The sequence below is a fragment of the Humulus lupulus genome, chromosome 8 (assembly GCF_963169125.1).
Source record: "Humulus lupulus chromosome 8, drHumLupu1.1, whole genome shotgun sequence".
Lineage (NCBI taxonomy): Eukaryota > Viridiplantae > Streptophyta > Magnoliopsida > Rosales > Cannabaceae > Humulus > Humulus lupulus.
In genome coordinates this window covers 127,026,868-127,051,655 of record NC_084800.1, presented here as the reverse complement: position 1 = coordinate 127,051,655, position 24,788 = coordinate 127,026,868, and the positions used below count along the sequence as shown (strand labels likewise).

General features: G+C 37.9%; 2 protein-coding genes across 2 annotated transcripts; both read right to left on the bottom strand.

The window, feature by feature from the left end:
* Positions 1–1,251: 1,251 nt before the first annotated feature.
* On the bottom strand, positions 1,252–2,844 carry LOC133796040 (uncharacterized). The gene is made up of 2 exons (XM_062233521.1): positions 2,728–2,844; positions 1,252–2,610 (listed from the first exon to the last, which is right to left on the bottom strand). Exons 1-2 carry the CDS (start codon positions 2,842–2,844, stop codon positions 1,252–1,254), a joined length of 1,476 nt encoding a protein of 491 aa, XP_062089505.1.
* Positions 2,844–3,713, bottom strand: LOC133796039 (uncharacterized). The gene has a single exon (XM_062233520.1). The coding sequence runs from the start codon at positions 3,711–3,713 to the stop codon at positions 2,844–2,846; it is 870 nt and encodes a 289-aa protein (XP_062089504.1).
* Between the last annotated feature and the right edge of the window lie 21,075 nt (positions 3,714–24,788).

Here is a 24,788-nt window from a genome sequence, read left to right as displayed (position 1 = left end):
ATCCACGAGACAGTATTTTTCTTTTCTCATTTCTGTAGAGTATTAGTAATACAAAAATGTTCTCCCTTTCCCTGTCCATTATCCTTGATATTTATAGGGGAATTTATGGGACAGGTTTGAGTAACCGCGTGAATAAATACAGTATACATTTAATATAGATTATTCCCATTTACAATGAGATATGATTTGATAACATAATAGAATATACTCCTGCTATCTCGGATAATAAATGAAAAATATGCAATACAGCCTGGGCATTAATGAGCATATAAAGAGCCTCCGAGTCTCTTGGGATCCCTCAGTATGCGTTCTAACAAGATTTCCACGAGCTGAATATCTTCACTGAGCTGGGGATCCTAGGTTATTTGAACCTTAGCTTGGCTTAACTTCAGTATAACTAAAGGAGGATTTGTCCACTATAGGTCTCGAGCTGGATTGTTATCCTAGGAGGCGGCATGACAATAACATCAATGTCGTACTGCCAAGTCTCAACTCGAGCTTCTCACATCATTATTAAACAGAGGTTCTACTTGGTTGCTTATTCACATATCCATCTTCCAGCTGTACCCCTTGCTGAGTGATTAAACTCGTGCTAATTTTTAGGGTACAACAATAATAAATATGAAATAATAAGAAAAAATAATCATACGAACAAATAATTAACAATCCATACCTATTTCGAAGCTCAAAAATGTGTTTGGATGTTGAAAATCTATTCAAAAACCCAAAACAATTGGTATTTTTTACCACCATCCATGCCTATTATCAAATGAACAACTTTTCCCTCTTAAAGCTAAATATAACCAGTTTTCTATGATTTTGATGGGTTTTTTCTTTTATCAAATGTGATAGAAGAAATTGGAAGATAACAAGAAAAATGATGGAAAATAAGTGAAACCCTTTTCTCTCTCACGGTGGTAATGAGGGTTTTCAGTTCTATTTTGCGTTTTATAATGAGGAGACGTCCATGTGAAAAAGGGTTTTAAAGACCTTTAACTTCGATTATTTCGAAAAGACCGAAGTTACTAAAGTTTGCATTTCTGAAAGATAATAAAATTCCTCCAATACACTACGACGCCAAAAAAAATTGAGTAAGTTAGGGTTGAGATATCAATCAATTCATGTCTGTAAATATGATTGTTGCTTATTTTATAATGAGCATGCATGCAAATATTCGTGTCCTGTGTGTGGGAGTAGCCGATGGGTCAATGAAAATAAGAAGGGGAAAAAGGTTCCACATAAGGTGATGCATTACTTTCCGCTGACTGCCACAATAAAGAAAATGTACAGTTCAAGGAATACAACTAATGACATGTTATCCGCAGTCTTAGGAATAAGAGAAATCACCGTTTCATTCAGATCCTTCGGCAAGTAACCATCCTGAAAGAAATCCAACACAGCAGAAGTAATTTCAGCACCAATATCAGACCATGACCCCTTAAAGAATCTCGAGCCAAAGCCATCCAAACCAGGACTCTTAAAGGAGTGAATGCTAAAAAGAGCCTTCTTCACATCACTCTTGGTAAAAGGTCTCAGAAGTTTGACTTGGAGCTCCAGAGATAATCTGTTTCCCTGAATAAAACAGCTTTTATCAATCTTCAATGAAGCCAAATTTCTTCTCCCCATAAAATTCTTGAAATGTGAGAGAAAATGCTCAATAGCTTTTGAGTAGTCCTCTTCTGTTTTGCCTCCTATGGTAAAAGAAGAAATTCTATTATCAACTCTTCTTTTTCGCATAAATGCATGAAAAAACCTCGAATTATCATCACTAAACTTAATCCAATTAAGTTTACTCTGCTGTTTGAGAAAACAGGCATAACGGCTCTGCATAACTGAAACAGTGAGATGAGCTTGAGTAACAGAATGTTGCAGAGACAGATCTGAAGTGTTATAAGCCAAAGCCTCCTGAGCTCTACTATAATCCTCCTTGGCCTTCCTATAACTCAACACAATATCACCAACCTCCTCTCTGTTAAACCTCTTCAAAACATGCTTCACCCGATGTAATTTCTGGACTATCCTGCACAGACCTCCACCAGAAGTTACTGGCTCATTCCAACAGCAAAGAACAGCTTCTTTGTAACCTCTATATTGCATCCAGTGGTTACCAAAACGAAAAGGTACAAATCCCACCTTGTTAACTTCCTGATTACGAATCACATAGAAACTATGATCAGAAATGCAGTCCCATTTGAAGCGAGCAATAGTTTTCGGAAAAACTTCCAGCCACAAATCGTTAATGAACACTCTATCTAATTTAGAGAAAATACGGTCTCCTGCCTCCTGATTGTTCGACCATGAATAGAGAGCTCCCTCACATTTAAGTTCCTCAACTTGGCCTAAAGCCAACCAATCTTGAGCATCAGCTATGTCCTTAGCAAGGACTTGTCTCCCACCAATCCTATCTTGGTAACCAAACATAGCATTAAAGTCTCCAAAGATAATCCAAGGAATCTTTAAATGGCCAATACTAGCTAATTTATCCCAGAGACGTTTCCTCTCCCCTATAGAATTGCTACCATAAACTACTGTAGCAAAGAAAAAATCCTGCTGGCCACCCACTTTGATCCGACAATGAACAAGTTGGGGATCTTCAAGTAAAATATCAACCTTCACAAATTTAGATTGACAAATAACTAAAATCCTACCAGAAACAATAGGACTAGAAAAGTAATCCCAATTATGAAAATTATTCTAAAAAACTTCTTTAATTTTCTCATGTTTCACCTTAGTCTCAAAGAAAGCTCCAAAACCAACCTTATTCTCCTTACAAAGACTAAGAATAGCATTTTGCTTATCTTTTTTATTCCTCACATTCCATCCTATCATATTGCAAACTTCCATCACTTAGTTGGGATAGAATTAGTAACCAAATGACCAATCCCTGCATCTTGCAACACAGCATAACCATTGCCCGAAATAGCCTTGCCTTGAGCTAAATCAGACTTATGAGTATTTGCCACTCCTTGTCTAGCACCTCTTCTTTTGGGGGTAATCCAGCTTCCTGCAACCTCATAATTCCCTTTTCCAGCTTGCTGAGTAACAATTGAGTTCTCTTGAACAACACTGCTACCTTTTAAAATAGTTTGCTCTAGAGAACTATTGACCCTCTCTTCCTCTCCAATATTAGAAGCATTACACGCTCTGGGAACAGGACTATCTTGTTCAGAAGGTTGTTGAATCTCCTCCTCTGCATTGACTAAATCCTTGTCTGAACTCGCACCAGTCTCAGTAGTAGGTTTCTTCCTCCAACTCAAACCAAAATTCTTGTTACAATTAGCCAAAACATGACCTAAATTCGAGCAGGCAGCACACTTAGAGGGAAGCCATTCATACTCCACCAATAGTTCTGTTATCTGATCCTTTTCATTAATGAAAGAGATAGTGTTCGGAGGATGATCCGTAATCTCCATATCTACCAATATTCTTGCATATTTCACCATCGATCTACTTTGCGTCACTTTATCCACCATAACCGGCCTTCCAATTGTACTCACCATAGCACTGAGACAATTGGTTCCCCAGTATTGTAAACCCAAACCATTCAGCCTAATCCAAACCGGAACCGACTTGACCATTCTCATAGAGTCCATATCTGGTGTCCAAGGACGAAGAACCACCGGTTTTTTATCGAAATGAATAACTCCTGTTTCCCAAATAAGATCCCGTGTAGCTTCATCCCTGAAATTGACAAGGGTAAAACCTGAATGCATTGTCACTATCTTATCAACGCCCAAACTACCCCAAATTCTCTTAAAAAATCCTTCAAAAACTCGGAAAAGGAGGGTTAGCTCCCAGAACTATGCACACAATCGCATTCTTCCAAAACGAAGCTTCAGTCTCAACCTCTTCCATATCTAATCGGGCCACAACTTGGTCACCCAATTTCATTGGTTCCGTAAAATTCAGACGAGTAGAGGGTGTGGGTACCTGGTTCGATTTAAATTTACTCCACACTTCCTTAGCTGATCTCTGGAATTCAGAACCCTCCGCATCCTTAGCCCAACTAATTGGGGAAGGAGAGGACGGGTTCGCATTTCCAACCCGCTTCACCTCAACACCACGTTCCAGCTCCAGTTCATCACATGGATCATGAAATTCATCATCAGGTAACAGATCAGATGCCTCAACTTGGATCGAAGGGAGGTCATCCACCACGTCATCGGGAATCAACACCGGCTTCGATATACCTTTCTTCTTCCGAGCCATGGGAAGAGAGAGAGAGAGATATCACACACCCTCTACAAGTGCATATCAAAGATGATTTGCTCTAGACTCTCGGAAGTGCTGCCTTTTCTTGTTCATAGTAATTAAGGAGCTTTCATTAAAAATAGAGTTCTAGCCCATAATATTATGATATTCCAAGATCTTCTCAAAGGGTACACTAGAAAGAATATTTCAGCTAGATGTTTAATGAAGATTGATCTGAGTAAGGCGTACGACACAGTTGATTGGTATTTTGTGGAGGAGTTACTTAAACATCTTTGTTTTCCCTCTCGTTTTATTGGCTGGATTCTTGTTTGCTTAAAAGGTACCAACTACAATCTGTTATTGAATGGGAGAATTCAGGGCTCTTTCAAAGGGGAAAAAGGCCTTCGGCTAGGGGACCCCATGTCTCCTCTCTTGTTTGTGCTCATTATGGAGTACCTCACTCGTTTATTAGCTCATTACTCTGACAAAAAAGGCTTTGGTTATCATCCTTTGTGTAAACATCTTAGGTTGACTAACCTTTGCTTTGCAGATGATTTAATTATCTTTTGTAAAGGTAACATCAGTTCTATGAGTAAGATTCATGAAGCCTTTTCTGCTTTCTGTGCCTCTTCTGGTCTTTCAGCGAATAAATCTAAATCCCATGTCTATTTTGGAGGGGTGAAGGATTCCATCAAAGCTCAGATTCTTGAGTTGTTGCAAATGGAAGAAGGCTCCTTTCCTCTGAAGTACTTGGGGGTTCCTCTTCGGCCTACCAAGTGGAAAGCCTCTGACTGTGGGGTGATTCTAGATAAGTTGAATAAGAAGCTTAATTGTTGGGCGAGTAGAAACTTATCTTTTGCTGGTCGTGCTCAACTCATACACTCAGTTTTGCTTGGTATAAGGAACTTTTGGATGAGTATATTCATTCTTCCTTCCAAGATTACTAATGCCATTGATAAGAGCTGTCGGGATTTTCTTTGGGGAGCTTATGGGAATAGAAGTAAGATGCATCTCCCTTCGTGGGAAAAGGTTTGTCTCCCGAAAAAGATGGGTGGCATTGGTTTCCGTGAGGGCAAGAAATGGAACTTGGCATTGATGGCTAACTTTATTTGGGCAATCTCTTCCAAGCAAGACTGCCTGTGGGTTAAGTGGATTAGTTCTATTTATTTGAAGAAGTTTAACGTTTGGAATGTGCCTATCAGTCAAGATATGAGCTGGTATATCAAGAAATTATTGAGGCTGAGACATAGTATAGATGAGGGAAGCTTGATGCTAGCTGTTAAGGGAGGTAAATTTCACAGTAAACACTTCTATTCCTCTCTTATTTCTGTGCATTCTGTGGGCTATGCTAAGACATTTTGGAACAAGCTTATTTTGCCAAAACACAGGTTTATTTACTGGCATATTTTTAATAACCAGCTGCTTACTAGAGACCATTTGTGCCGATTCATGAATATTTCTTCTGCTTGCTGCCCTGTGTGTGATTCCAGCTTGGAATCCCATATCCACCTGTTCATGGAGTGTGTTTATTCCAGGAAAGTGTTTGATGAAGTAGGTAGATGGCTGGGTTTCTTCCATTGGCCTGAATCTTATGAGGAGCTTACCCATTGGTGCTTATTGGCTAAGCATAACTTGAAGAACCAGATAATTAATGCAGTCATTTTAGCCGCATGGTATTTCATTTGGTGCAACAGAAATAGATGTATTTTTGAGTCAGTTTGTAAAATGGCCAGCAGCATTAGTTTGGAAATTAAAGATGTTGTTAAGTATAGAGTTTTGAGTTTGGGTTCTGTTTCTCATAGAAAAAGGGATGTATATTTACGCAAGGTTGTAGAAAGCTGGTAGTTGGTTCTTTGTAGCTTTTTCTTGTTGTTTGGTTGAGTTTGCTGTCTGCTGTTCTGTAGCAGCTGCTCTCTTGGTTTTGTAAGTTTGGCTTGTTTTTGAATAAAATTTTTCTTTTGTTCAAAAAAAAAAAACTAATGACATGTTATGGCATCATACTGGTACATCAAATGAAGATGGGGTGATGTGTCATCCGGTTGATGGGTCTGCATGGAAAGACTTTGACGCCACACATCCTGATTTTGCAAAAGATCCTAGAAATGTCTCTTTGGGCTTGGCTACTAATGGGTTTAATCATTTTGGCAACATGAGCTTATCATATAGTATGTGGCTTGTGATTTTGATGAACTACTATCTCCCGCCCTGGATGTGCATGAAGGAGTATTTTATGCTAACTCTCCTTATTCCAGGGCCAAAATCATCGGGTAAAGACATGGATGTATTTCTAAGACCCTTGGTGGATGAGTTAAAACAATTGTTGATTAACGGGGTCGACACAAGAGATGGCACAAGGAACGAATTGTTCAAGATGCGTGCAGCCCTTTTATGGACAATTAACGATTTCCTTGCTCGTAGTATCTTTTCTGGTTGGCGCAAGCAGGGATACAAAGCTTGTCCAACGTGCAATGAAGACATTACTTCCATCTGAGTGATTGGTCAAACATTTTATGTCAGTCGTAGGCAATTCTTGAGGGGTAATCCTCCACAAAAGTTTACTTGTCAACAAATCTTAGATCAAGTCAATGCTTTACCGCTTCAAGTTCCTGGTAAACATGATAGATTTTTTAATTTTTTTAGGGGTGGCGGGGGGGTGAAGCACAAGCAAGGTGCAGAGGAAAGTAATTGGAGGAAAAAAAGTATTTTCTATGAACTTGAATACTGGAGTTCAAACCAGTTATAACACAATTTAGATGTGATGCATGTCGAGATAAATGTGTACGACATTCTCCTTGGGACTTTTTTTGATAATGATAAGTCTAAGGACACCACTAACGCAAGGCATGATTGAAAGAATATGGCGGTTAGGAAATCATTGTGGATTTATGAGGATCCTAATAAAAGGTTATTGAAACCGCATGCTCCATAGGTTTTCACTCCTGAACAGAGGCGAGACTTTTGTCAATTTTTAAAATGAGTAAATTTTCCCAATGGTTTTTGTTCTAATTTGAAGAAAAAAGTCACAAACAATGACTCAAACATTGTTGGGTTGAAGTCCCATGATTGTCATGTGACAATGCAACGATTACTTGCAATAGGTTCTCAAATTTTTTTACCTGAATCTATATCCACCACCATCACAGAATTGTGTAAACAATTGTACTCTAGGACACTGAACGTTTCTGATATGGAAAAAGTTAAGGATGACTTTATTATAATTTTATGCAAAATAGAATTGATTTTCCCTCCGACATTCTTTGACATAATGATCCATCTGTTTTTGCACTTGCCTGACGAAGCTATATTGGGAGGGCCCATATTTATGAGGTGGATGTATCATTTTTAAAGATACATGAAAAAAATTTAAAACTATATCTAGAATAAAGCTCGTCCTAAAGGGTCTATAGCAGAAGGATATGTTGCAGATGAGGCTTTGATATTTTATTCATTTCAAAGGTGTGGAAACAAAATTTAATCATCCTAATCGTAATCAAGATGCACCATATGTTAGTCGATACTTCACAGTGTTTGAATCTCAATGTCGTCCACTTAGTAAGGAAATTCCCGTGCCACTCGACAAAAATACTCGGAATAAAGCTGAGTGGTTCATATTGGATAATCCTCTAGAAAGTGAAGTGTATCTGGAGTAAGTACAACATTGATTTTCACATACTTCCTTGTTCAATGTACTCCTCCCATAATCTTGACTAGATTAATTAATTAACAGGGAACACCTAACTGAGGTTCAACAAAGAGATCTGGTTGATAATAATAAAATTGAAACAAAAGAAAGAGTTTCGTTCATGGTTTCATAATAAGGTAACTTGTACTTGCACTTGTTTTTTTTCCACCGGATCCTACTAGGATCCCCACTTCATGCGAGTCAAGTAATTTGTTTTTGTTTTCTATTATTCCGTTAAATATGTTTATCTTGTATATTATAATATTCTCTATATTATTATAATGTGTCTTTAATATAGTATATATATGTTTAATAAGTTTATTTTTCAATTTATTGGTATTATAAAATTGAGGGCCGCGAGGATTTCTTGAAGTGTATAGATGGTATCGATTGAGAGATGAAAGATCGATACTGTCATAGGAAAACAATAAGACACGAACACTTAGAAATACTACAAAGGACCAGAGGATTAGGATAGGGTTCTAGACAACCCAACCAAGGATGTTAACAAGGAGGAGTGAAAGTTGACCAGTCAGTTATTTACAAGTCTCATATTCATTGCGTGCTACTTAAAGAACAAAGAAAATTGGAAGAAACATAAGTATTCTACAACGCAGGGTACAAAATCATTGGCGGCCATCCGTCACAAAAGTGTAAGTGAAAGCTAAAATGTTATCAAAATTATTTTCTTTTAAATTTTATGTTCTCTAACATTTGGGTTATAATTTTTAGGCAAACCCGAACCTTATTCAATCATGGAAGGAATACCACTAGAAGAACTAATGATTGTGTGAACGACGATGCTCACCAAGATTATGTAAGTTTAAATTATGTTTTTTAATATTTATAGAGTTATATTTATTGTTAGTGTCTCTAACATTTTTTGAAAATAGGAAAAATTGAAGGCTAATTTTGAGTGACAAACTCAACAAGCATCTTATGTCGCTTCCCATGATGACGGTTCGACAATAGTTGATTAGGTGGAGGTGCTACAAAAAGTATTGGGCCAAAGGTGTGGACATGAGCAAGGAGTGGGCCGCAAAATTGAAGGGGTCGGGTTCATCATCTACCCAGTTCTCTCAGTTCAACATGTCTCAAGCCCCTTCTCAACGTTCATCAAAACATATAGAAAATTTGGAGAATAAGCTAAAGAATTGGACTGACCAAGTAAATTTCTTGTCCCAATTTCTTCCACCAAACATTCAGATGCCGCCTATGCCTGATAGCACCAACTTTTCTAGAACTTCATCTTCTCAACCTCCAGCTCCAGCTTATCCTTCCATGTACGGGGCAACGCCGTCTCAAGCTATGGCACCTCCACACATGGATGGAGCAACACCATAACCTTATCCATGGCTTATTCCATCATCGTCCCAACCGCTGTATCCCTATATGTATAGAGCAGGATCGTCCACATTACCTCCCCAATATCCCTGACCGATGTAGCCACCATAGCCACCACAACCGCAAACGAAAGACAATATAGATGACGATGCAATTGAGTTAGGAGTCTGGGTTTACATTATTGTTAGTTATTGTTACATTATATTAACAATATGGATATTTGTTATCTTAATGAACTAATTTGAATATTAACTCTAATATTTTTATTTTTAAGATATCTGTTTTTAATGATTTAAATTTTAATTATTAAAATCATTTTTTTACTTTTTTATAAATAAAATGGTATTTTTCACCCATAATAATCAAGTATCAGGGGCTACCGGTGACATATCAGGGGTGACACATCGACCAAAAGTTATGCCATGTGTGAAAAAAATTTGGGCGACATATCAACTTTTAGGGGTGACTCCATCGCCCCGATATTAGAATATAAGGGGTGACCCATTAGTCGTCCCTAATGTACACCATTAGGCGCATTTTATTAGGGGAAACTTTTATGGTTATTAGGGGCAACATGCGTCGCACCTAAAACTGTTTTTTGTTATAGTGTCAAGAAAGAATCAATTTATAACATAAAAGGAGTAATAGGAACAAGGTTTCTAGAATTAATATTCAAGAAAATGTAGTTTTCTTGAGTATTAAAGTGTGAAAATAGTGGGAGTGTTGACTTGTGTCAAACTTACTATTTTGATAAACTAAAAGTTTAAATATTTTATTCAAACTATAGCTAAAACAAAGTTTGAATAAAATAATGAGAGAGTGATGACTCATTATGTATGCATACAAGAGAAAAGGAAATGATTCAAAATGGAATAAAAAAATTGAGAAGTTAAGTGAAAACTTGACAAATAACAAAATCTTTTACAAAAGATTTAGTACATCTTGAGGGATGTGACTGAAACTCCCTAAAGAGATTCATGATTGATGATAACCTGTCTTAATATTAGTTACTCAAACTAATGTTAGGTTCAATATCTAATAACAAGTCAACTATGTGAATGTGTATAGTACGTAAAATTTTCCTATATGAGATATAAGTAATAAGTGTTACTAATTGGAGGGTTAAAATCGAAATGTTTTTTTAACATAACTTAGTATAGAGAAGACAAGTATCTTAAGAGTTACAAGATACTATAAAAGTTCCACCTATATCGACTTAGGGGTATTGCCGTATCTCATGAGAATTGGCCGTTCATTCTCAAGAAAAGTCCATGAATGGACTTATGCACGTGACCATTAACGAACGGTGCAAAAGTGAGCCATGAGGTTATCAAGTGAACATAGCAAAAGTGTATGTATTATTAATGATTTGTTGTCAAGGAATAGTGGTTCAATGCTTCGGCAATCAGAATTTCAACAAAAATTGTGATAATTACACTAATAGAAAATTCAAGTCAAAAGACATTTTACTTTACTAATGAATTGGTCTCTATAGAGAGTTGAATTATTTAATTAATTGGGGGAATATTATATTATTATTTATATAATGTTTGATAAATGTTACAAACTATTTGTCACTAGAGAATTGTCATCTAATCAAGTGAGGGAATGTTATATTATTTTATCATTAATATAATATTTTGATTAAATGAACTATGTGACAAATAATAGACTATCACGAATGTTATTTTGTCAAATGTAACATTTATGTGGAGTTACAATTTGAGAAATGATGATCATAATAAGTTTTGTAACATATATAGTGGAGTTACAATTCTTAAGAAATGATGATCATAAGTTTTGTAACTCTCACAAATATTCACTAATAGATGTGTTAAAGGAGTTACACATCTTGAATTTGATTTTCATTAGCTATAATATTTTATAGTTGTTGTGTGCATATATATAACTCCCAATGGAGTTTGATAGAATTAGCAAATCAAATAGTGGTTGATAACTCTATAAATAGAAACTATTTTTATCACCTGGATGTAATGTGTGAATGTGAAAAAATACACTACATAGATTATAACACTTCCGATGACATGCTTATCTTTAGAACACTATGATGATTAGTATGAGAGATGACTTGATAAATCCTTAGAAACATTTCTAGAGAGTATTCCCAAAATGTTCTTATGAGGGATGAAATAGTTTTTAAGACAAAAGTTTTAAAGCTTGTTTAAGCATTGACATCTTCATCTTCTACTTCATATTCTTATGTTAATTTACATAAGTTATGTAATCTCTTTTCATCTTTCTTCTACACTTACAATCATTTGTTAATATTATATATATTCTGTGTCATTTATTCTACTTTGTTATATATTTCTAAAAATATTTGCACATCACTATATTCATTAGTTGAAAGACAAATTCGCTTAAAAGAGTTTTTTTTTTTTAGAAATTCTAAACATTACAATTATTTATGGATATTCCAAGCCTCTACACTTTTCATAACATTGCCCTCTAGAATGCACAAAACCACAAATTACTGGAATTCCTTCGTAATAATGAAGCACTAAAATGTGAAAATAGAATAATATCTTTGCTACTACTATTCCTAAACAATTACTTATATATTTATGTAAAGTAAAATGTTTATTATCTCTAGCGATATTATTAGAGTTAAAAAGAGAGAGCCGATGGAAGAAGGGAGGAATGTAGTTTGACTAATAATCCTAATGACAGTGACAAACATATGCATATTTCCATTAGCTATATAACTTTATAAAAGAGATGTGAGAAGATATATTCCTCAAATTGGAAATTTTTAATTTCTCTCTATATTTATTTATACAAGGCAAAGCAAAGAGATTACACCTATCAATAATATCCGTTTTTCTAAAATAAAATAAAGTAGTCATACAATTGACCAACTTTAATTGATGAGTTTTGAACGCAAACATAGATGTACGAAAAACTACAATAAAAAACTAAAAGAGGGCCATCAAAATCCTTAATTTGGTTTATTTTTATTAATTTATACAGTAGGATCTTGAACCATACTTCCTCCCCACCCACTCAAACACTTAATTATCTGGGCTAACCCCAAGTGGCATTTTAATTTGGTTTAATTTAATTTATACTTGATTTCACTATACCAGTGCAATTTTCTCCCTAAATTATTCAATTTTAATTAATTGCGATTGGCACTATTGTATATATTTGCCGAAGGTTTAATATATTGTGCGCTAGTTTAGTATACTTCTCCTTATGATAATAGGAATATATATATATATATATATATAAATATGTTTTTAGATATTATTTTGATCTATTATTTTTTAAATCACAAAAATAAATTTTAGTGTAATTAATCTATTTTCTTTGGTTAGAAATAAAAATCTTCTAGTAGAAAATAGATAAAAAAGAAAATTTAAAATTTGTTTTGTTTATTATAAAGCTCTATTGAAGAATAACACTACTACAAAACATGCTTTTAGGACATTTTCTAGGGCACTCACCTAGTTGCGAGCGCTAAAACAGCTTCTGAACTTTTTAGGATACTCATTGACAGTCTTTAAAAAAAAAATTTAGAAATCGCCTTGGACTTTTTAAGACACTCATTGAGAGTTCTTAAATAATTTCTTTTAGGACAGGTAGTGGGAGACCTAAAATTTTTTTAACAAAAATTTTATTATATATTAAATTAGAAAAGAAAAAAAAAATTAAAGGTTTATTAATAACTAAATTAAAACAAAAAAAATTACTGAGCCCATTTTTCCCTCTCTCCTGAGATCCCTCTCTCTCTCTCCTGATGTTCCCTCTCTCTTTCTCTCCTTGCATCGTCTCTACTAGGGTCGAACGACCGCCCTCCCATCGCCAGCTACCGCCACGCGCCAGCCCAGTCGACACGTCGTTGAACAAAATCCCCAACCCCAGAAGACCAGCATCTCACGCGCGACCTAAGGCCCTCAATATGGTTCTTGATGTTCTGCAATTTTGGGTTTCTCCCAAACTTTTCGAGCACTTTCCGTCAACCTCGAGCCACCACGAGTTGAACCACCACCACCACCACCACCATACTCCTTGCTTCTTGGGCTTCAAAAGACACTAAAGAATCAAACTCAATGGTCAGTGGAGTTGGAAGTCAATGTTCGTCGGAATCCATGGTGATTTCCAAACCTCCAAGCGTAGATTCGGGCTTTTCTGAGCCATTTCAAACTAAAACACCGCCACCACGACATTTCCCTTGGCTTGGGCTTTAAAACCCAATAGTTAATTTTCCGAACCTCCACCTTTGAATGGTGGCGCCGTCGCCATCGCCTGAGCTCCGTCGTGGGTCTCGGTCGGCGACCACCACCGTACATTCGACTTCAAAACCCACTAATTAATTTTTTCAAAATTAAAAATAAAAATTTTCAGGACTTAAAATACGATCCCTAAGAGCATTCTTTGTTGCAAGCCCTAAAAACATCACTTTTTAAGGCTCTCAAATAAAGGGCTCGCGCCCTACGAGTCTTCAAAACTTTTGCGAGCCCTAAAAAGTATTTTTTGTAGTGGTGTAAGAAGTTGTCTTGAAGAAAATAGTGGAGACTTATTGTTATTTTTATAAAATATTCTTAACACATACTTAACACAATTTTGAAAATTAATTAAAATATTAGTCACATTAACATTTCGAGTAATCTATTATAGTTCTTTTAAAGTCAAGTGCAAAACAACTCTTATATCAATTTAAATTTTAAGTTAAAAAACAATCACAACGAGTTATTTATTTTTGTTGGATTTGTGACCTAAATTCTAATTGGTCTAATCCGACAAATTCGTGTTGAAACAAAATAGTAAGAAAAATTAAGAATTTATGATGTTAGCAGAGATATCAGGTCATTGTCTTTTAGGTTTTCCCTTTATGTTTGTTATTTTGTTTTACTGTCCCTCACTTTTGTATTATTCATTTTTTGATACCGTAATTTATTTTTACATGTGGTTTTTTTTTTCAAAAGAATTTCCATCTAAAGTATGTATATTTTTTATTTTATTCTTTATTACCTATTAATTTTTCTACAATTAACATTGGCCATGTTAATTTATGCTAGTGTGGTGTCAAGATTGTATAGACACATAAAAAACTAGAGATATTATTAAAATTGAACTATTTTAACCCATAAGTACATGATACTATGGAAATTAAAAAATCTATTTATAGCACTATGTCATGGTCAACAAGCTATGGGACCATTTCAGCACTAACTAGCTAGCTATATAGCTAATTGGTGTCTCTAGCTATCTAAGATAAATACATCATAATGAAAAGGAAAGATTAAATTTATAAATGTAGAGGAAGAACATATTTTGTATGATGATGAGGTTTGACCGAAGACCTCAATATCGTCTCATTCAGTAATAATACAAGTGGAGTACTCTTTTTCTTTTATATGTAATGTATGTGATGAACGTGTTGTGACATAAGAGGACCATGCAGAATCCCATTATTATTTGAATGCAACTCACATTTATTTTAGTATTGGCACTCAAAACGTAAGCAAAGGTCCTACTTTCTCTTTTTTTTTTTTTTTGTTTTTTGACTGTGACATATATATGTTTCAACTTTAATGTTAAAGTTGATTAGCCTTTGGGTTTCTGGTGGGGTTTGATACATCATTTTGTCTATTTAATCAATTATACTGTTGATTTCGAAAATTATGCTCTTTCTAATTATGGAAGTGTTACTTATCGAGAACGCAACTCAACACTCGTCTCCAATCAAGTTTTTGGATCTTCGATGACTGCTAAGTTGCCTGGGGTTTCCTGCAAGAATAACACTTTGATGCCTAAGCCAATTCATGTTCTAAATAAATTCAATCCTAGACTATTTATAGACAAAATATACAGTAAAAAGTTACAAGGGAAATCTCCCTACGATTGGTTGTTGACCAATTGATTTTCCCGAACATAATACCTTCTTATGAACCCAAACTTCGGTAGTAGTACTGCCTCTTATTCCCTTAAACGATCTGTTTCACTTATCCAGTACACGGAAATAACTTGGGTCGAATATTTTGGCCCCAACAATTACCCCTCGGCCCAAGACTTGAAAATTGAAGACAAAACAAAAAATTTTAAGTCATGGGCCGACTCTTCGATTAACAATAATATTCACCTAAAATTCAAATTCGGAGCATTTGATGGTAAAATAATAATCACTTAGCCTGGTAGGTGTCACTTCATACTCGATTGGCCAGTTAGATTTTGCCGCACTCACACAAACGATTCATTTGCATAAAATTGGAAAGGCTATTCCGAATACATTTCACATTACTTTTCGTTTTTCCCTAAGAACTTCCTAAAAAAAAACCAGACGTCAACATACCTTTGCTTGATTAAAAAATGCCTACTCAAATGCCATTCGTTATAGTCAATAGGAAAAGATACCTATAATGCCCTGGTTACCCAAGAACAGTTACGGTGAATGGTGTACCAGAAATTTGACCCTCTACCTGAGTCCTTTGGTTAAAAACGTGCTTCTAAGTGTTATTAACAGGCCAAGGTGGAAAACCAATAAAAATGAAATGATATATTTTATTTAATACATAATACTGTTCATGGGCCCATCAAAAACATTTACAAGTTATTTACAACTCAAAATGGTAATTACTGTTTCAAATTTACAAACCCGCTGACCTAAGCGGAAAAAATAGGGTACACCCCCTAGTTCCTCTGAGAGCTCCTTGGCCGTGGTGGTCAAGCGGCCGCATATGTACACACCACCACCTAAGCTCTCCACTCAAGGCTCGGTGAGTTTTTCTTTCCCTTTACCTGCACCACATAGCACCCATGAGCCAAGGCCTAGCAAGAAAACACAATAATGCATATAGATATCAACAACTGATTATTATTATAATCACACAGAGCTTATAGCTCTAAACAGATTAGTGATTCAACACTTAAGGTTCTGGTAAACCATTCAGATGAGTGACTTGCTGGGTAAGTCACTAACTTAAGCAGATGAGTGACTTGCTGGGTAAGTCACTAGCCTTAACAGATGAGTGACTGATGGGTAAGTCACCAGCTTAACCAGATGGGTGACTGATGGGTAAGTCACCAGCTTAACAAATGAGAGACTGATGGATAAGTCTCTGACTTAACAGATGAGTGACTGATGGGTAAGTCACACAAGCGCTTTTAGTTTTCATCGAACTTGAGGTCGGTCCGACATTAACGCTCTTCTGAGTCATTTAATGCAGATGTCGATTAGATATAATCTTTATTGGCTTGCGTTGAACGCGCTAAGGCCAACCTGACTTATCTGTCAGCACTGTGTGACCAGTGCCCAGTACCGAACTTGACTAATAAGTCACAGCTTCACTGTTGACACTGACACCTTTGCCAATTCTGACTAATTAGTCAGTAACATGCACAAATGAGCAAGATTTGCTAAGCATTCAATAATCAATCCATGTCCACATTTACACAATCAACATGTCTCATGAACAACCATGCATGTCACATATGGGGTGGAGTTCTCTTACCTCTAGTTCGAGCGAGAAATATAATAAGAACAACTCCTGAGAACGATCGACCTTTTGATTCCTTAGCGGTTACCTAATCACAACCAATTATAACCTCCATTAATGAAAATCAACAATGAAAGGTTCTTGACCTAAAACCCACTCTCGGGACCTCAAAACATGCCCACACGGTGAGTAGATTCGATCTCGGGCCTTAAGGATTGAACCCCCGAGCCAAAAACCCTTAAAAACACTTAAAACGGGATTATGGAGGAATAGAGTAGCGCTACAGCGCTGCTCAATAGCGCCCCAATGCTATACTCAGAACCCCCAAACCGCCCAAAAGCATCTTGTGTAGCACTATAGCGCCCTCTGATGGGCGCTGTAGTGCTACCCCCAGACCAGCTTTCCCCTGAAACCTCCTTCTTCGACTCCTTCAGTTCTAACTTGATTCCAATGCTTCCAAATCCCATTCTTGATGCCAAATAAACCCAAAAAACATCCTCACATACCCTAAACATCACAACCATAAGAACCCTAGCCAAAACTCCCAACAAAACCAATCATTCATCCTAGAAATTCCCAACTGAAAACCAGAACTAAAACAGGGCAAACCAGGGAATTTAATGGCTAGAAACTTACCTCAAGCTCAGACTATGATGCTCTACAATGGTGGACCACTCTCCCAAACTCCCAAGACTTACTTCCCAAGCTTGAATCCTCAAGAATGGCTCAAAAGTCACAAAGAAAGCTGAAGGAGAAAAGGTACGGGAAAGCTCTTGAGCTATACTCTGTTTTCTCTTCTTTTCTACAGCCATAAATGGTTTATATCTATCCTAGGGGATAAAAGACCAAAATACCCCTAGGTCTAATAAGGGTTTCTAAAGGCTCCCAAGGGAAAATTTGGTATTTCCCACCTATCTCGTTAATCATAATTAACGCTCTCCAATTCCCACTATTCTCGATAATCTCAAACACCAATAATTCATATTCTGTTACTCTTTAACTTTTGGCAACGCTCTAATCATTAAAATCACCCCGAGACCCATCCCGAGCCCCGAACTTAAACCTGTTATGACTAGACTGCTAATTAATATTCCAAGATCGTCTCATGATGAATAGCTCGAACAAACCCACATTATTATGTGCTCTCAACAATATATCACCGACATGCATACAAATATACAATTATACCCTCGACGGCCAAATTACCAAAACACCCCCGTAATGAAATGTTGACCCACATGCATGCATTTAACATCATATTATAATATAATTCACATAAACATGCATATTATCACTTCATGGCATAATTAAACAGTAATGGCCCTACTAATCCAGCCATTAAACCGAATTAAGGATTTCGGGGCATTACCATACCATTCCATGTTCAACTGCCTCCGTACCATTTGTGACATCCCTAAAAATGTATCAATTCGTATGCTTACTGATGTAGAGATTAAGGAATGGAGATACAGAGACGTAGTGAAGGCCATAGAAATTATGCTCAAGTCAAAACACATCGAATGGGTGCGCTTCCCTCTCCCAGTTATTTTAGTCCAAATTGTTTCCTCCTCTAAGGCACACCTATCGCAATTCCTTCCCAATACTGTGCAAGCTATTGTGGGAGCTCAGATGCTTGGGGCCTAACTAAATGCATAAATTCAAGCAGAGGATATTTATGCCTCTTTTACTAAGTCTAACAATAAAACCTCAGAAAACATCTCGTGGCAGAGGATATTTATGCCTCTTTTACTAAGTCTAACAATAAAACCTAAAAAAACAGGTCGTGGAAGACGTTCTATCTATATCCGAAGAAGGATAGGACCTTCTTTACGGACTTTGAAAGATCCAATAGAAATTAGGATGAATATTTCTTTGTTGTTGGTTGGTAAATGGTACTTTAGGTTTCTAGTGAAGGAGGTCTTCCCACTTGCTAGGACCTTTATCAAAGGTACATGCTATGTTTATCTTCATTTCTTATTTTATTTTCAATCATTATTGCTATTGTGTTTCAAATTCACGAGCTTAGTCTCGGTTAGCTTCTGAATTATTATTCACATTTTTGTAGATTTTGTATGGCCCAATGTTGACATAAGTTTTGATAGGCAGTCTCAATTAATGAAGAAAGGGCTTTTCCACGAGTCAAAGGATTCAGTCATAAGCATCGGGCCTGTCCTTAAACCTTTCTGTATGCAAATTATGACTTATCTTTGCTTTTCGAAAAAGATTGATAGAAATGCAGTTCCAAATCGATATTCTTAAGGTGACAGATCAGAAGCTGAGCTTCCTTCTATTTGTGAGAAATCCATGAGAGATTTCTTGAAGCGGCCTCATGCCTCTTACACCATTGAGCTAACTGATACTGAGTTTGATAGAGCCTTTTCTGAGACATTCAAAGCATGTACCAAGTAACAACATACTCTAGATAACATAATGAAAGGGGGTTCTAAATAGGCTTAATCCTCGGGTGCATCTCCCTACAAGTCATCCTCTACATCGATGTGTAGATCCTCTCGTTTGAAGAAGGGGCTTCCGTCTTTTGAAGAGACTCTGTATGTGCAACCTCTTCAACAAGTTCCATTATCTGAAGAGAAATCTAAGAAGCAAAAGCTTTGCCAAGTCCCTTAAGATTTCTAACCCTTCAGCTTATGTATCTTCAAAGGTGTTGTCTAGTAGTTTGACCAAGATGCCTACTAGTGAAGCTGGCAAACCGACCTCTGAGGCAACCAAGAATGTTATGTCATCGGTTGCCCCCTCAAAATTTGGCTGATGTTAGTACGGATGCCACTCTCATTGTGAAAGCTTCTGAGGCTTTGGCTCAAAGTCTCTCTGCATCGCAGACTTCTGTCCATATTGTAATAATGGGCAAGTTCCCTCAAAAGGTTCACCCATCAGGTTTTGGTGGCAAACGCTCAGATTCTTCTATGCAAAAGAGGTGACTTTTAGATGATGCTTTCGAGGACAATGCAGATGTGCAAAGAGCCAGCTTTGGTCTATCCAGTAAGGTCCAAACTCTCGTTGTCGTGCCCCACGATCCAAAAATTGCAGGTTCTGATGTGGCAAGACTTGGAGAGCCACAGAGCTCAGAGCCTGCTCAGCCTATGCTCGTTGAATCGAGGTCAACTTTCTCATTTTCTACTACCCTTCCAATGGTGGGTACTGAAAGGTGTCACAGCTCCAAGTTCGACAGCGGAAGCTGTCACTTTACGACTTCCAACTACCTGCCCCTAGGGCAGATTGGGGTCAAATGCTCTCATCCCATAAAAGATCTGTTCTTTCACAATGTGAGCCAACTTCTTTACCATTTATATATGGTTTCGTCTTCATGAACACCTTTTTAGACTAGCTGAGGTCTTCAGCGATTAAGACGACTCATTTTCTTCCAAGCGATCTTGGTAAGGAAATGGATGACTTACCGATTTGTCGGCCTATAATTCCTTTGTTGGTGCCATTTTTCGTCAACTTAAAGAAGAAGAGCAATTAAACAAAAATATACCAGAGGAAATAAAAAATGTAGACATGATCTTTTACGTGGTTCAACAGTTAAAATCTGCCTAGTCCACGAGTTTGTGTTATTAACTCTTTCGAATTCTCTGATAGCTCTCTGGAAGCAAATGTACAAAGTTTTTCCCAATATCAATCTTTCGGTCCCCTAAAAATGAATTATCCCTCTCTATTTATAGAGGAGATTTATGAATTTCTTCCCACATATCTCGGGAAGATATTCTACAAATCAAATAAAATAATGCCATTAAATGCATTAGTTACTACGTACCTGGTAATATCCCATAAAATGTGGGATTTAATAATAAATTACTTCAGATCCTTTAAACATAGGGAATTTATAACAATAAATGCGTTCACACATAGCCGATGAGCTTAGACACCAGATCCATGTGCCTTCGAGATCGTTTGCCTATTATGAGCTCATCATCTTGGTTCGCCTATGCACCCAACAAGTAACCATTGACGAAGCCATCCCCTTCCAGCTTATAGCTCTCGAGCTAGAACCATCTTGGCTGAGGGCAGGAGATGAATGAAGAAGTTTATACAAGTGTTGCACCATTGTTGTTGTGAGTTGCGAGCCTAACTTATAAGCTCGGAGCACCTTTGAGGCTACATAATCCTCGAGCTCACGAGGTTGTCACTTATAGCTTTAGCAAAATTGCCTCTAACTTGTGGATCACATGATGGCTGTGTTTAGTTTCGAGCATACGTCTTACGAGCTTGAGTTTCGATCCAAAGATTCCTATTCTCGAAATCTGGGTGTAGCATTTTGCCCCCTCAAAAGTATCAGTTTGAATCCTATGAGAAGGAAACTTTTGAACTACTTCTATCAAAAACTGAGCCACTTAATATACTCGAGTGTGGACACGCATCAATCACGAGTTGATCAATCAGAGTACTCGTGTACTTTTTCACCATACCCATGTCTATTTGCCTGCCAACTTTATGTCGCCATGCCACTTTGGCTTTTGACCATTCGATCAGATATCGAATCCAGCCATCGGCCCAGATTAATTCGACCCTTGACATTCCTCGAGGTCTATAAATGTGCCTGTATCGTCTTCTTCATTTCATTTTCGCGTCTTGAATTTTCATAAAATAACAAAGAAGAACCATAACTTAAAAATTCTGCTCCATCCTTGCATGTTTTCCAAACAAAAGAGGCAAAATATCCCTGGCATATTCGACTATGTGAGAGCTTCTCCAACACCGCTCCTTAGATCGTCGCTCTCGCTATATTCGCAAGCAGCTTCTGTGTGTAAGTTCGATTTCTTATTCTTTACTTTTCCATGCATTTTAACGTACTTTCTTTATTTATGAACATATTCAATAGTTTGTTGCCTTAGCAATATAATTTAGATAATACTACATAAACTTTGGATCCAAAAATCTTTGAAATCGTGGGTTTCAAACCCAGATTTAGTGCAAAAAACGCAGATATAGATTTTCTACCTTTTAGACTACGGGAGATGTATCGTGTAGACCAAGAAATAAGGTACTTAATTAAGGTTTTAAATTGCACGAATCCCAAAACTATCACCTTTTTGAGTAACCGTCAACTTTTCCCCTGAAAATCCAGGATTCTTAAAATGAACCCACACTTTCCTGCCCTCGTGTCGCATACACGCTTGAAGCCCAAACCTTACAATAGTTCGGGGTTCTTCCTTGATCGAGCTTACTCCGTGATCTTGATCCTTCGAGCTCGTATCACCTAAAATCATACTCTGAATTCTTGTATGCCCGGCCCTCACCCTTTTTTTCTTGCTAGATGTCGCAGAATTCTAAGAAATGGTGGGGGTCAGTGCTCGCAATCCCTAACTATCCAACAATTCCAAGTCGAGAATCTCCTTTCACTCGAAACCAGCGGTTGATTTACGATTACAAAGTGAGATGCGAGCAAGAAGATATTCAAGCCCATTTCTGACGTCAGATCAATGAGGTTAAGGAAAGAAAAATGAGGAAACTTCGGGTCGCAATTTATCCAGATCCAGACCCTGAGCTCAGACCTACCCCCCTCGATCCCAAGCTTAAAGTCACCGTTGCTTTCGAGCCTGGTGTACTTTCTTTTTCCTTGATGGAGGACCCGTCAAACCATCCATCTACCTCACAAGATGCTACCGTTCCTACCTACAGGGAGGAATTCTTCGAAGCCGAGCATTACTGGAGCTTGGTGACTTCGACGAGACAAATTTCTAACATCCTTGCTCGCCACGACTTGAGACTGTCCGACTCGCTGATGTGCTGAGATGCTACTCCAAAAGAATGGAGTTGCTATGCTCCGGGTGATGGTCGACCCGTCAATAAGATTAAGCTCACGGCCTGGAGTTGCGAGCATATGAAGGCAGTGGCTCTGCTTCCCCTGAACTCCTTTAATAAGGATTTTCTAGATTTTGTTGGGCTCGCGCCCTTCTAACTCTAGACCAATTCATACAGAGTCTTGTCAGCCTTGAGGTCGCTATACCACGAGTTAAAGTGGGAAGGACCTTCACCAAGAGAGATCCCCTATCTCTTTTGCTTGAAAAGCAATCCCTCTCGAGCTCGGGGAGAAGATGATTTTTACTATCTATTGAGCTACCCGAAGGAGAAGAAGATCTTTGAGGATATTCCAAACCATCCTCCAAACTTCAAGCTAGCCTTCTTCTGGACAGACGACCTAGATCCCTCCAAATTTTATTCGTTCCAACAAATTCGTAAGTTCACATACTCATTATTTTTTATTTAGATTGGTGATAAGGCTCGAACTAATGACACGTATCTGTTTCTTCTGCCAATTATCACCGTCCCACACCCACGGACTCAATGGTGGAGCATAAGAAGGCCCTACTCCAATGGCCTTACGTTAGGCGCTCCCTATCTTGTCTTCTTCATGAAGATAAACTTTGAGCCTGCAGCCTCCTGGAGCAAGATCAGTCGACGGAAAATGTCACTTCCCGTAAGTATACTGAGTGGGAGCACGTACCTCTTTCCACTGAGAAGCTTCCTTCGAGGCAAAGGTCAACGAGCTCAAGGGCCCGTTCCCCAGTAGCTCGTCATCACGAACGCTTGTGCTCGGGAAATGAAGTAAACAACGAGGCTTTGAGCTCGAGTGGTGGAGGTAAAGTCATTCTCAGCTCGGCTATGCGGTCCCCCTCCCTGCTAAATCATAAGCCCGATACCCTGATCCTATTCCCGGATTCCAGGGATAATTTCCATGTATGGTCTTGGGTAGATGAGAGGGTTCATAGGTTTTATAGTTGGTTAGGAAAATTCCAAACTATGTATAGTTTAAATGAGGTTTGGGATGGGGTCGCCATTGAGTACGGGACAAATGACTATAAAGACCTTTCAAGGCTATCTCCCACATATAGGGAAGGGACTCCCCCAGCCTCCTCTGAAGATAGGAGGATTACATGGTCGCCAAGCACAAGCTCGGGGGAGAGTTCCAGTTAGGTTCCCTTTTACCTGAACCATTGTTTCTTTTAGTAGTCTAAACTCGTTAACTAATGTGTGATTTGTATATGCAGGCGATATGGAGTCTGGCCTCGACAACGTACTCAACCGCCGCTGAGGAGCAAAACAAAGCAAACGCTTGAGGGCATCACAGAGTGCGGAACGACCTTCTAAGGTCCCGAAAAGAAATGAGGTGACCCCTCCTCCTCCGGACTCCCTGGGCCCGAGCCAACCTACTGCCATACACCCCGAGGTCGGAGTATCTACTGAGGTCACTATTCCCTTACCCCATGCCATCCAAGCCTCCCAGAAAACCATGCCAGCTCCAAAGAAGTTGGTTTGAACTCAGGAGCGTCTGTTGTCGATTTTGACTCATTCCAGTGAGTACGTGATTGACAACACCGCGGGGGCACATGGAGCCACCCTTGGATCGGATGTTCTGTCTCAAGCGGGCCAAAGCTTCAGCAATCTCGATGCTCATCATTGGCAGTTCTTAAACAGCTGCCGGGACACCAACACCCTTTACGACAAGGGTAGTGAGCTCATCTCTTCGGTAATTTTCTCTTTTTACTCTGTCATGCTGTCTGTTTCAGTTTACTTGGTATATGTCTAACCCAATTTTTTTGTGTATAGGCCCTTGCTGCATTTGCTCAACTGAACTACAAGCTGAACAATGAAGTCCATTCGAGCATGTCCTATGCTCAGGAATTGAAAAATCTCCAGATAAAGCTCGCTGATGAGCTCAAGGATACAAAGTCAAAATTGGAGGCTGAGATTAAGGAGAAGGACTTGAGAATCAAGGATCTTGAAGAGCTAAATACCATGCTCGAGGAGGAGAAGAAAGCCACCTTTGACATAAGTGAGGGTGAGAAGGCTCGCCTTCTCGAGGAATTCAAGAAGAAGAAGAATCATGACCATCTGGTTTGTTACAACCGTTAAATATTCCATAATTGAAATGGGAAGAAATTGATATGGACTTCTTGGTGGGGTTACCTAACACCACAAAGAAACATGATTTGGTCTGGGCGATCATTGACAGATTCATGAAAATCGACACATTTTATACCTGTCAGATTAGTGTATGCAGCAGAGCAGTATACAGAGCTTTATGTGCAGAAAATTGTGAGACTTCATGGAGTACTAAAGTCGATAGTTTTGGATAGGGACCCGAAATTCAC

Bases quoted from the DNA above. Each gene is read 5' to 3' on its own strand.
- LOC133796040 (XM_062233521.1), bottom strand. From the start codon at position 2,844: ATGGAAGTTTGCAATATGATAGGATGGAATGTGAGGAATAAAAAAGAT. The intron at 2,611-2,727 runs GTGAAACATGAG...AAATTTGTGAAG, and splicing joins GAGCTTTCTTTGAGACTAAG to GTTGATATTTTACTTGAAGA.
- LOC133796039 (XM_062233520.1), bottom strand. From the start codon at position 3,713: ATGCATTCAGGTTTTACCCTTGTCAATTTCAGGGATGAAGCTACACGG.